This window comes from Centruroides sculpturatus, unplaced genomic scaffold (assembly GCF_000671375.1).
Source record: "Centruroides sculpturatus isolate CEXI.00-Female unplaced genomic scaffold, Cexi_2.0 scaffold145, whole genome shotgun sequence".
Taxonomy (NCBI): domain Eukaryota; kingdom Metazoa; phylum Arthropoda; class Arachnida; order Scorpiones; family Buthidae; genus Centruroides; species Centruroides sculpturatus.
In genome coordinates, this window is record NW_019384293.1 from 565487 (window position 1) to 580049 (window position 14563).

A 14563-nucleotide genomic window follows, 5' to 3' on the forward strand; every position below is an offset into this window, starting at 1 on the left:
CGTCTCTCTCCTCACCTCTACTCCGAATCCAAGCGCTCACACGCTACCGCTCGCGAATCTTTAGACGTAACGTCGCAATTTCCGAGTCCCCCAGAGACTCGGTGGTGTCAGATTCAGTCCTCCTGACAGGGCGCCAAAGAGGGGCCGACCCTACGGTCACAACGGTATTGAATATATTACAGTAGATTCGAACTCAGGAAAGGCTAGAGTAACTTTCTACAAAATATCTAATACTTCATATCTTTGTTAAAAAATTTAACTGTTTGTTACAAAACAAATTAATTGTAACAAACAGTTAAATTTTTTAACGAAGATATGAAGCATTAGATATTTTGTAGAAAGTTACTCTAGCCTTTCCTGAGTTCGAATCTACTGTAATATATTCAATACCGTTATTAAATAATACAAGACTAAAATTAAATTCATAGTAGTAGTTTTCCAATTGCTTTCGCGAAAATAAATTTATATATATATATATATATATATATATGAAGTCACTTTAATCCAAAAAGGTTTTTGGGTTAAAGTAACTTCTCACAGCACTTCTGGTTGAAAAATTAAGACTTTATTGTACAAATTGAATGGGTGTTATACAAATGCATTTTGGATTGTTGTAAATTTACTACACCTCTTCAGTGCTGTTAAAAAAACAACAGCAGCACAGTTAGGAACATTACTTATATATTGCATAAAAAATTTTTTAAAACAAAGACTTGCATGTTTCATAGAGAAATAACATAAAATTTTCTACTTTCATATCCTTGTTTTCATTAAATATACATAAAACATTCTCTATATCGCATAAAACATAATTTATAAAAAAGTAAAAATTCATGACTTTAGGTCTTATTTTATTTTAAATTTATCCAGTATTATGTATTCTTTTGTTTCATTTTTACAAGAAAAGTTAACTATACATCAGTTCTTCTAGTTAAAGTACTATATAAGTGTAAATTACATTATATTACAATACAATTTTTAAAAAACCGTAAAACAGTAAAAGGTAAAAATTATTTACAATTTAATATTCTGTATGTATACATATATACACATCGCACAGTGATTTTTCACAAAGTACAATATTCGCGTTTTCACAAATGCAATATATCTTAAGCTGTACTATTTTCTAACGTGCATCGCACATTAGAAAAAAGAATCAAAGAACACGAAGCCGCTATCCACCTTAAATACGATAATTCACCATGGTATAACCACACAATAAACAACAACTGTAAAATTAATAGAAATAATATAAAAATTTTACATGTTGAGAAAAATATTTACAAAAGGAAATTCAAAGAACATATTGAAATAAGGAAACAATCTAAAGACAGAATTTTTATGTTTTATATTTTTATATTAACCATGGGCTAATTAATAATTTAATAAAAAGTTAGATTTTTAACAAAAAATATTCTTTGATATTGGTGGGAAAATTATGTTTTTCTATACGAGGGAAACTGATAAAAGACACTTCCTGCAATGGAAGTTGAAACATCCTTTTATTTCCATTTATCTGCTAAAATCTTAGTCACCCTGGGAATTGTTAACCCCTCGATAAATCTCCTTTTCCTCTGTTCACATGAGAGAATCCAAAAAACTGATTGGAGAAAACTCATGAGAAATAGAAAGAGTTTTGCATGAATCAGGGAGTACGCCACAAAATTCTCTAGAAGGAAGACGTATTCCATATCATCTCCTGAAGGCCAACACCCATATTAGACTCCCATGTTTCGTTAAGTCAGTAGATAAAGAAGAAAATATATAAATATGTGCCATGCAAGATCTACTAGAAAGAACTGAAGTCAATCCTTAAAGAACAGTAAAAGAGAAATAGACATAGAGGTAGTATGATTACAGTAGAAATTATGAGCTCTCTCTCTTGAAACATTTACTTTAATTATTCCATTTTTGTATAATTTTGCTATTTTGTTTCATTAAATCTTTGTTTTTATTTGTAAAAAGGAAATGTCTCAGTATCTGAATCAAATGAGAGGTTCATTTTGTATCATCTCCACACGCGTGTTAATCCGCATACACTACAAAATCGATTAACTGGTGTTGGGAAACCTGACGAGATCTAGAGTTAATCCTCTAGATCGTTTTTAAACTAAATAACGCTCTCCTAGAAAAAGTAGTGAGCCAATCTTGCGATTGTGTGCCCGTAAGTGACATAGATCAACTGTCTATGCCCTTGGGTAGTCACATTACTATAAATTATGTTTTGCAATATAAAGAACGTTTTATGTATATTTAATGAAAACAAGGATGTGAAAGTAGAAAATTTTATGTTATTTCTCTATGAAACATGCAAGTCTTTGTTTTAAAAAATTTTTTATACAATATATAAGTAATGTTACTAACTGTGCTGTTGTTTTTTTAACAGCACTGAAGAGGGGTTGTAAATTTACAACAACCCAAAATGCATTTGTATAACACTCGTTCAATTTGTGCAATAAAGTCTTAATTTTTCAACAGGAAGTGCTGTGAGACTGTCAACCAAAAAGTTTTTGGATTAAAGTGACTTCATATATATATATAAAATATACAGCACCCATATCACGTTAAAGATTAAAATAAATATTTTGAAGCCAAATGCAATGACCTTTGATAATGAAACTTTTAAACTGGTGGAGCAATTTGCAAAATATGAAAATTTGTCACAAATGGTGTCATATGGTACAGATTATTTTACGTCTTGGCTAGGCAATATGTTATTCAATTAGGGCTCTGGAAGTTTGGTAAATTTAAGATACCTTTTAGGTAACAAACAGTGACCTTATTTGACAATTTGCTTCCTTTACTAAATAGACTGCTCCCTGCTACTGCACATTTTTAAAGTCTGATCAAGATTCCTGAAACAAACTGTACATTTATTCACTCTGCTTTTTGCATTTGCTAGCAATTCACTGTCAGTGTGAACTAAATTTAAGTGAATATATAATGAAATAAAATGATTTGCTTTTTTTCTTTGCTTTCTTTAATTTTACTCAAATGAAACAAAGCACTTAAAATTTTTCCATTTCATTGAAAATAATGCTTAATTGAGAAAAAAGTGCTGTAGCACCTTGAAAAATACAATGTATAAGTGCAAAATCATATAAATGAAAAAGACATAACTCAAGTGTTATAATGGAGAAAATACTGCAGAAAATTTTTAATGTGTAATTGCAAAAAATACATAACTGAGAAATGTAAAAATGGAATTCAACTGTACAATGTAACAGAATTTATTTATTTATAAAGTATATCTCTCTCTCATAATAAGTTTTTCCACTTTTATTAAACAGAGTGTCATTTAAATATTCAAAACAATAATACTGTAGCTACAAAATATACAGGAAATAATGGTAAATAAAGCAAATTTCTTGACAACTATTTAAGCAATTGTTTGGTTAGTTTGATGGATTCTGCTACAAGTCTTGATAGGTCAAAACCAAGTTAATTACTATGTGGATAGGTAGTGCTAATGATAGTTGAGAAAAATGTTTGCATTATACCATCATTATCTAAGACAATCTTCTTAAACTGTGTGTTATGACCCCGTTTTGGGAAAGCATAACCAAATATGGGAAATGTGAAAAATTTCACAACAGTAAAATTTTGTACTACTTATTTATGCAAAGGGACATTTCCAGCATTGGTGATTACAAAATCAAAATGTTGGTTAACTCTGTAAAAACATTAAAGGTACCCCGTGTCCTACAATATCAAATATTCAGTGAAGATTTAATTCTTTATGTAAAAGTAAACAAGTACATCCATCTCTTTAGTATGCAAATTTGCTTTTGTCTTTAATAAATAGTAATAAATGAGAAAATAATATTTATATCAAAGAATTGTTTTTTGAATAAATTGTTTTATGATTTGTTATTAGTAAATTATTTTATTTGTATACCTATTTTATTTAAATTTTGCATGATCCTCATTATATGGGGATCATGCAAAATTTTCTCATATGAACTTGATTTTAATTATACAAATGTATCTGCAGAAGTAAAAACAGATAAAAAAATTGACAAATTGTGTAGTTAGTTCAACATACACATTCAGAAAACCTATTTTATTATATAATGGACTTTTGGCTTTCATCTGAATTAGTCTGTTAAATTGAAGTTTTATTGTATTTTAAACAGATAATTGAAATAAGATTTAGTCTGAGANATTATTGAATTTAAAAATATCTATTATCAGATCTATGATCCTTAATCTTTCAAAGAATTTTTGTATTAATAAAATAAAATCCTTTGAATGCTCTGAATCCTTTTTTTTAAAGACTTGAAGAAATTTGCAAATTGTTTATTCATTAACTGCTGTTCAGTAATTCAATTAATTTAATAAATTTTTATTACTATGCTGAACTTTATTCAAATTTATTGAATTAATTAGTTTTTAGAGGTCTATTCTAATATTATTTTTAAAATACCCAATATTTTTTTAATTATTAAATTTAATTATTTCTAGAAAAATATTGGGAGAATATTTTTTTCATTTTTCCAAGATGTATATGTGAATGATGATAAATTGTAAAAAAATTTTCTGTGTTTTAATATTGATATATTTTTGAAAGTATCAAATATATCAAAATATGAAAAATTATGATTATTTGGGAAATAGTCATTTCTCAATTTGTATGAGGAAAATCATTTAAACAAGAGGAAAATTATTTGTATACTTGAATATAAGAACATGAAGGCAGATTCACTATTCTATTGGAGATGGCAACAAATATATAAATATAAAATGTATCAAATTTAAAGAAAATCAAAGGAATATAAATTATATCATATAGAAAATACAGAATGAAATCTCAGAAACTAAAGTGATTTGTTCAGATGATTTTTTCGGTCAAATTTTTCAAATAAGTTCATAATAATAAATCTCTGAACAGTGGTGTAATGAGAAATGGACAGACAATTTATATGAAAGATGAAAGAACGAATGTTGCAGTAAGTATTATAAGAAAAATTATTAATCAGCCATCTGATGACAAGGAAACAAGGTTGGTTATGTTTTATATTGGTATCTTTGTGAATTGTTTGATTTACAATCACCTTTGGAAAACACTCCTGATGAATCAACTTGGTCATCTTTAATATCAGAATAACTAATGCAATAATTGACTATATTAAGTAATGAATAATTGATAGAAAAATACAATTTTTCTATCAATATTTTTCTGTTAATTATAAATGGTTGTAAACAATGTAGGCAATCATCTGGGGCTACTTGGGATGGAACATAAATTTGCTGAAATAATAACCAGGTTAAAAAAAAAAGACCATACAGTATTTTAAAACAAAAAATTACATTTCATGCCCTTACAAATCAGAACATTAGAAATATATTAAAGAACACTGAAGCAGTCTTGATCTGTCTTTAGAGGCTTATTAGTCATGTTCAAATTGCTTAAAATTTGAGTGAAAATTTTTCCAACTCATAACCCTTAAAGTTTTTTGTCAATCAAGTGCAATCTCTCAAACTTCAATTCCTTAATTAATGCTAAACACCTTTTTAAACTTCTTCCATAATCCTGTTGAGTGACAACAATAATACTCTGGCCATTATTCTATGGGAAAAATGGACAATTGTCTAGGGCAGCGCTGTCCAACTGGCGGCCCGCCAAATAATTTTTACAGCCCGAGAGTACATTTTACTATGAATAAATTTAAGTTACTANTGAAAGTAGAAAATTTTATGTTATTTCTCTATGAAACATGCAAGTCTTTGTTTTAAAAAATTTTTTATACAATATATAAGTAATGTTACTAACTGTGCTGTTGTTTTTTTAACAGCACTGAAGAGGGGTTGTAAATTTACAACAACCCAAAATGCATTTGTATAACACTCGTTCAATTTGTGCAATAAAGTCTTAATTTTTCAACAGGAAGTGCTGTGAGACTGTCAACCAAAAAGTTTTTGGATTAAAGTGACTTCATATATATATATAAAATATACAGCACCCATATCACGTTAAAGATTAAAATAAATATTTTGAAGCCAAATGCAATGACCTTTGATAATGAAACTTTTAAACTGGTGGAGCAATTTGCAAAATATGAAAATTTGTCACAAATGGTGTCATATGGTACAGATTATTTTACGTCTTGGCTAGGCAATATGTTATTCAATTAGGGCTCTGGAAGTTTGGTAAATTTAAGATACCTTTTAGGTAACAAACAGTGACCTTATTTGACAATTTGCTTCCTTTACTAAATAGACTGCTCCCTGCTACTGCACATTTTTAAAGTCTGATCAAGATTCCTGAAACAAACTGTACATTTATTCACTCTGCTTTTTGCATTTGCTAGCAATTCACTGTCAGTGTGAACTAAATTTAAGTGAATATATAATGAAATAAAATGATTTGCTTTTTTTCTTTGCTTTCTTTAATTTTACTCAAATGAAACAAAGCACTTAAAATTTTTCCATTTCATTGAAAATAATGCTTAATTGAGAAAAAAGTGCTGTAGCACCTTGAAAAATACAATGTATAAGTGCAAAATCATATAAATGAAAAAGACATAACTCAAGTGTTATAATGGAGAAAATACTGCAGAAAATTTTTAATGTGTAATTGCAAAAAATACATAACTGAGAAATGTAAAAATGGAATTCAACTGTACAATGTAACAGAATTTATTTATTTATAAAGTATATCTCTCTCTCATAATAAGTTTTTCCACTTTTATTAAACAGAGTGTCATTTAAATATTCAAAACAATAATACTGTAGCTACAAAATATACAGGAAATAATGGTAAATAAAGCAAATTTCTTGACAACTATTTAAGCAATTGTTTGGTTAGTTTGATGGATTCTGCTACAAGTCTTGATAGGTCAAAACCAAGTTAATTACTATGTGGATAGGTAGTGCTAATGATAGTTGAGAAAAATGTTTGCATTATACCATCATTATCTAAGACAATCTTCTTAAACTGTGTGTTATGACCCCGTTTTGGGAAAGCATAACCAAATATGGGAAATGTGAAAAATTTCACAACAGTAAAATTTTGTACTACTTATTTATGCAAAGGGACATTTCCAGCATTGGTGATTACAAAATCAAAATGTTGGTTAACTCTGTAAAAACATTAAAGGTACCCCGTGTCCTACAATATCAAATATTCAGTGAAGATTTAATTCTTTATGTAAAAGTAAACAAGTACATCCATCTCTTTAGTATGCAAATTTGCTTTTGTCTTTAATAAATAGTAATAAATGAGAAAATAATATTTATATCAAAGAATTGTTTTTTGAATAAATTGTTTTATGATTTGTTATTAGTAAATTATTTTATTTGTATACCTATTTTATTTAAATTTTGCATGATCCTCATTATATGGGGATCATGCAAAATTTTCTCATATGAACTTGATTTTAATTATACAAATGTATCTGCAGAAGTAAAAACAGATAAAAAAATTGACAAATTGTGTAGTTAGTTCAACATACACATTCAGAAAACCTATTTTATTATATAATGGACTTTTGGCTTTCATCTGAATTAGTCTGTTAAATTGAAGTTTTATTGTATTTTAAACAGATAATTGAAATAAGATTTAGTCTGAGACATAGCAAGATGGGAAACTTTGAAAAATCACATCTCATTATATAGAAACCACATTGTATACAGTAGCAGTTGCCTAAATACATACATCAAATATTCATGCACCAAAAATATATATAAACTGTACACAGATAAATGGCTTTATCGAAAAAAAGGAACATAAAAACATACTTTTGTAATTCAAAATTTGTGACAGCAAAATTAACCTCCTTCATTTTATGTAGGCTATTTTTTTTCAACCTCTGGAAGTCCATAAAACAAAGACAAGTGTAAATGACAAAATGAATTTATTACCAAAAGTTAGGTACAAACATGGTTACTTTTCGACATAATCACCATGAAGATTGAGGCATTTGTCATATCTGTGGACGAGCTTTGCAATTCCCTCTTCATAGAATGTTGTCGCCAGTGACTTGAGATGGGCATTGTGTTGAACATTGTGTTGAAGATTATCATTAGTCTCAAGCTTCTGCCCTCCTAGCCACGTTTCAATTCAGGAAAGAGATAGAAATCACTCGGCGCTAAATTGGGGTTATATGCTGGATGCTTAAAAAGTTCCAAGCTGGGTGGAAGTCTTCACACGTTTAATGTGTGAAGGCTTCATCTCTTTCCTGAATTGAAATGTGGCTAGGAGGGTAGAGGCTCAAGACTAATGACAATCTTCAAAACAATGTTAAGGCTCATCTCAAGTCACTGGTGGCAACATTCTATGAAGAGGAGATTGCAAAGCTCATCCACAGATATGACAAATGTGTCAATCTTCATGGTGATTATGTCGAAAAGTAACTACGTTTGTACCTAACTTTTGGTGATAAGTTCATTGTTATTTATACTTGTCTTTGTTTTATGGACAATTGGAGGTTGAAAAAGCTGCCCTCATATATTGTTATCAGGCTATAATAGAAGCCACAAAAAGCTGTATGTAGCCTGAAAGCTTCAAGTTCATCACCTTTGGTTTAGACCAGGCATGGTCAACACACGGCCCTCAATCAATCTTTCAATATTAGGTACTGAAGTCCGAATAGCTCGATGAAAAATTCTGATGCCTAAAAAAAATCAACAACTCACTATGCATTTATAGTTAACCCTCAACTACAAATCTTGTCGTAAATACAGCAAAGAATGTTGATAATGTGAAAAATGTATCTGTAATATCTATCTACAATTCAGTCTCTATGGGGAGACACCACAATGAGATTTTGCACTACCTGAAAATCTTCCTAGGCAGCCTCTGGTTCGGCCTGTGAAAAAAGTTTTCTTTCCAATTCCGCCCTGGGGCAAAAGCTGTTGGCCACCCCTGGTTTAGACCATGGCCAACATATAATGGGGCTAGGTCTGTTTTTATGTCTGAAGTACAAATGATTGATCACTAAACTTTTATTCCAATGTTTATTAGGTTAGTCAGTTTTATACTGTAAAATAAAATTATGCTGCAAAATGTAGTTATATTTACATATTGCATTGTGACGGCACACCTTTATCTTAGCTTTTCTCTTTTTGTAAAGATACTAAAGCATTATATTGTAAATTGAATAGCCACATTTATCTTTTTGACTTTCATTGCGGAAATGATAAATTTTACTCTTCTTTAATATACTCATTTTTGCATAAAACTGAAATTGATAAAGATACAAAATACATTTCTAAAATAAATGCATAACTTAGCTATGATCATCTGTTCAAAGAGGAAATTCCATTTTCTGATGTTCCTTATTTAATATCTATATCTAAGATCCTCAATATATTACATCAGAAAAAAAGGATAACCAGATGTTATATAATAGTTCTGCAAAACCCAAGAGGTATTTTTAAAAAAATTCTGCATGGAAAATAAATAAATAATATTCTCATAAAAAATTATAAATATTTTTAATGTTTTAACAGGCTATAATAGCTGCAATGAACCAAAATTGATACTGTAATCAATTGATAGATTGCAGCCATCTTGTTGGCTAAGCATAGTTTAAACCATCTCCAGATAGTAATTTGGAAGTAGATAATCTTTATTAAACAATAATAATAAAATAAATGATTTCAGCTACATGATAACAAAATAAAATCTAACTCAAAACTTAAATCTAAACTATTTTTATAAGTGCCTCAACATTACTACACTACACCTCAATGTTTGTGGACATCATCAGTGTTTGAGAATTTAATATTTTGTGATCAGAAATTTATGCACCAAAATTTCAACATTCATAAAAGGTTTCTATCTTTTGAGAAATAAGAGATTATGTATTACTGTAAACCAGAGCTGATGCAACACAACCTGGATGTTCATACAGGCAGAATGCTAAAAGGTCACTGCACTCACATTCATATGGAACACCTGTCATAAGTTACATTACTGTTTTGTTTATCATAATTGTTGTGTCATTTTGTTATTGTCTGATCCATTTCATGCTATGTCAAATTAAAGTAATCTGTAACAAGGACCCAGAGCAAAAAAGAACTTCTAAATTTTGAAATACCTTACAGTCAGCCTGCCTTCCAAATGAAAACAGAACTTGAAGATCTTGAACAAAAAAAAAGAAACAAACAAAACTAGAGATATATTTTAAACCACCGCCACCTTAATCTTCTTCCACCGACATTCATGTTCCATTAAAATCTTTTGTTTTTTCTAAATTTCAGAAGACAAGCAACTTTCAACATCAACAGAATCATGCAGAATGTAATATGAAAAAATTAAAGAAATTAATTTAATTTCTATATATGTAATGTGGCGAAAGTTTTCCTTTTAGCTTAAGTAAAATGACTTTCGCAGCATTATAAACCATTGCACAATATGTTTATTTAATAAAATCGTCCATTCTGAAAATTTTTTAAAACAGAAATAATACATAATATCTTGAAACAAATTATAATTTACACATTAAAAATAAAACTAAAAGTTCAAGAGTTTGACATTCATAAAGAGTTACTTGGTCCAATTAGTCATGAACATGAAGGGATCATAGTAATGTCTTTGCTGCTAATTAAAATATAGGAGTAAAGACAAAATAACAATAAAATAAATCATTTTTAATAGTTATATCATTGTTAATAGTTTATGTAATAATCAAATGAATAGAAAGTATCCAATATATGTCTAACAAGACATTTTATGACCACATTCTGATTGAAATAGGAAATTTAGAAGTTAAATTATCTCTCATAATAACCATTTGATATCACATAATATAAAAACTTATAATATTTACCTGACGTCTAAGTATAGTCTCATTTGTCTAGGATTTAAAGATCTTGTGTTATGAAGAAACTTTGCTATCTCTAAAGCACCATCATACACTAATCCATTTTTTACAAAGTAATTCATGCCCTGTAATAATTTGTAAAAGTTTAAAATTAAAAGTTTTATATAACATATATTGACATTGAATTAAAAGAAAATAATGATAATTGAGGCATTTGACACATGTATAGGACAGAAAGGATAAGCATGTAAATGGGATAATAAATGGTATTGAGAAGAGGGAGTAAAAAGAGAAAATTAATGAGCCAAATCATGAAATGGATGATAACTTTATCTGGATACATAATGAAAGTATCATTGGGAGAGTTATTAATACTAATACCATAAGGATGAGTAAAGGTTTACTAAGAACAATTAGAAAGAATGGAGAGGAACAAATGCTGAACTAGATATAAATGGATGGTGTAGAACTAAATATATCACTTTAATTAACATTAGTATTATATAAATAAGCCATTTATTAATAAATTTGTAACTTTAATTAATTATTAATGAATATTCTAAGCAAAACTATATGAAAGCAGTTAAGTTGAGCTTTTTACTAATTTAATCATACTAGTATGAATGATAATTACACTTACCATAAAAGCATCTGCATTAAATGTAACTGTTCCTTCATCTAAGATTAAATATAATTTGTGATATGAAAATCCAGGTGGTTTTGACTGATTATAAAGAGTTATGTATCCCCATTGATTATGACAGAGACTGAAAGAATAAAAATTTAATTTATCTTAATAAAACTACAATTTTATATTCATTTATATAAAATAGAATATTAATAATTCACTTATTAAGTATGCAATAATTTTCGATAGTTTTGTTTGAATGATATTCAACTAATTTTAAATATTTATAGTAAAATGCCAAGAGAAAATCAGCATAAAATACAATCTAGAATTATAAAATAAATAAATAAACTCTTCACAAATATTAAATAAGATGTTTGAATAGATTTTTTGAGCTTTTAAAATTGTTTTAATGTTCAAAATGTTTTATATTTAAATAAATATTTTTAATTGTACACTATAAAAATCCATTTTAACTTTTAATAGGAAATACAGTGGGTGATCAGTTAATAAACACTTACACAAAAGATTTTTATGATCGGACAATGAACACACGTTTCGATAACAAACACCTCACAGAACAAACACAAGAAGAAGTGACGTAAAATAATGAATACTGATTGGTCTTCCCTTGTCTTCAGGCAACAATTCAGAACTTTTTGGATTGATGTCGACATCGATGCTCAACCTGGTATATACTGATTGTCCAAACTTTGAAACTCTCCCTTGTAATTCCAGTCTTTTATTTTTCTGAGAGAAACAATTCTTTTATAGTATTTGTGAGACTGTCAGGCGGGCATTTGTTAAGTTTTGCATTGGTTTTTATTTTCGAAAGGTGAGAGTATAATAGCGAAGATAGAGAGTGAGCAGAAGATGTCTGATGTTGCTGGGCAGTATTGCTTGAACAGGTCTACAGTAGGCTGCAGTTCAATCCTATCCAAGAAAGATACTGTATAATCAAGACTCAAGCAGCTTAAGGAGTAACAAAAATCACATCTGAAAAATAAAGAACATTGAAGAGCTCATAATAGAACCTGAAACGAATCTGATGACAGAATGCCAAGAACTCCTGAATGAATAACACCAAGAAACTCAGTGAGATGCTTTCTTCTGAAAAAGAGGATTAATGCCAATATCTGCTATTAAACATCTTTTGAAGAAGTGGGAGGATGTCAGAACAACGGTCTTAGAATGACATCCAAACCAGATTGAGATTAATAGGCTTAGGGATCCCTACAATTACAATGCTATTGATTACTTCTGAAAAATCCTAAAGAAGAGAGAAAAGCAATCAACATTAGACAGATTCTTTAACCCCCACAAACAGAAAAAAACATGTCTAATAAACATAGTAAGAAAGGGTATATTTTTTATTTTCTTCGGGTCTCCAGAACAAATTAATCAAATTCCCATAAAAACCTATGATAAATCAATAATCGGTTAATGAACAATTCTGATAGTGAACAAAGTCTTAGAACGGATTATGTTCGTTAACCGATCACCCACTGTATAATGCAAGATTAGATTTAATTAAAATCTACTACAAATAAATTAACAGAATATTAATTTATAATAGAAGAGATAATGACGAGATCCATTTTTAGGTGTGTTCAGTCAAATTCAGTATAACTTTCAAAATATCCATATCGCTATACTGTTGAAATTTGCATTCATTTATTATAGTTTGGCAAACAGAACACAATGCAAAATTGAACACAAACTGTTCAAATTTCAGTTCTGATAACATATAATGTCTGATAAAAGTGTATTAATTGAGTTGCTACAGGTGGTTTTAAGCAATTTCTGCTTTTAAAACAATTCTAGTGCTGCTTTACTGTTTATAAATGTTATTTTCATATAAATCAAAATGTTTAGTAGCAACAATACAAAATGCATCTGATGTTGTAGACATTATATCATATGCAGCCAATCACATCTATATTTCCTAGTCTAACAAATTTAAAAACACTTTAGTGTGCAGGGTAGCCATCTTAAAGTTTGTCTTTAATACTTCGAAACCTTGTTTTGCTAGTACTGCAGCAGTCTACTTTAAATTAAATTCTACTTTTAAAAAAAGTTGCTTGAAGCAGCTTTACCAAATAATGCAGCCTGATTTGGAATTGTAAAATTTATATTTTAATGTCCTGAAATCTCAAAAATCTTCAGTTTATTAAGGGGTTTTGACTTCTAGAAAAATGCATATTATTTTGTTCCTATTTTTAAATTTATTACTATATTATTTTGATATTTGTCTACCAATTTCTAGTTATTTTATTAATAAAGAAATTTATAATCACTAGATATTTTCTCTTGATCCTCACTACATTTTATGTAGTGAGGATCAAGTGTATTAATAATGTCACTGTACTAACAAATACTGTAGATTCATAGAACATGTTATCATAACAACAAATGCATAGAATCTATTCATCTCCTACATACATTGATTATAATCTTACTTCTGCAGTAAACCAAAACAGTGCTTATTTCCAAATATTTCCACTAACGTTTTCGAACTTAGTTCTTCTTCAGGTGAAACGGGTAGAATCAATGTTATTCGAAATCTGAACGCAATGTTCTAAGGAAACTCGTGCAATCATCGTGTTAAACTTGCGCATGCTCAGTAGATAGAAGGATTGCTTTTGGCTTCTCAAGTGTCATAAATAAGAGTTTGCCATGCCATCGACAAGGACAGTTCATCTTTATTGTTTATACAGTTGTCTTCTCTTGCTGTTTTATAGATATATATCGCTTCCATCCAGCGCAAATGGTGTATTAGCTGTGTGGTGTAAATTACCTTTGCCTCGTCAAATACAGCTTGTATATCAGGGTCCGTGGCAAATTGTGCTAATGCTGTTGAATATCTTTTATGTAGGATGTCCGCTTTGTGTTCTTTGATCCTCACCTCCAACGATCTTTTTGTCGATCCCATGTATACTAAACTTTTATCACACCTATGATCTTTTATAGGGATCCTGTATACTCCTGCTAATTTGTTTTGATGTGGAGTGTCTTTTGCATTATTTAGCATTCTAAATATAGTGGGACATCTTCTAAATATTAAGGAGGCTTGTTCTCTTTTGGCGATCTCTTTGTAGATTTTCTCTAAGTACAGATTGTAAGTGACTAGGATTCTGTCTTTCTGAGTGTTACTTTGTTGCCCTTG

At 29.1% G+C, this 14563-nt stretch overlaps 1 protein-coding gene across 1 annotated transcript in view; it reads right to left on the minus strand.

The window, feature by feature from the left end:
- The window catches only part of LOC111617985 (F-box only protein 8-like), a 44441-nt gene that overhangs the window by 2371 nt on the left and 27507 nt on the right, over positions 1-14563 (minus strand). The window contains exons 7-8 of the mRNA XM_023359432.1: positions 11410-11536; positions 10774-10894 (exon numbers count right to left, since the gene is read on the minus strand). Of these exons, the coding sequence (XP_023215200.1) occupies positions 10774-10894; positions 11410-11536 (248 nt within the window). The remainder of the gene's footprint in view (positions 1-10773; positions 10895-11409; positions 11537-14563) is intronic.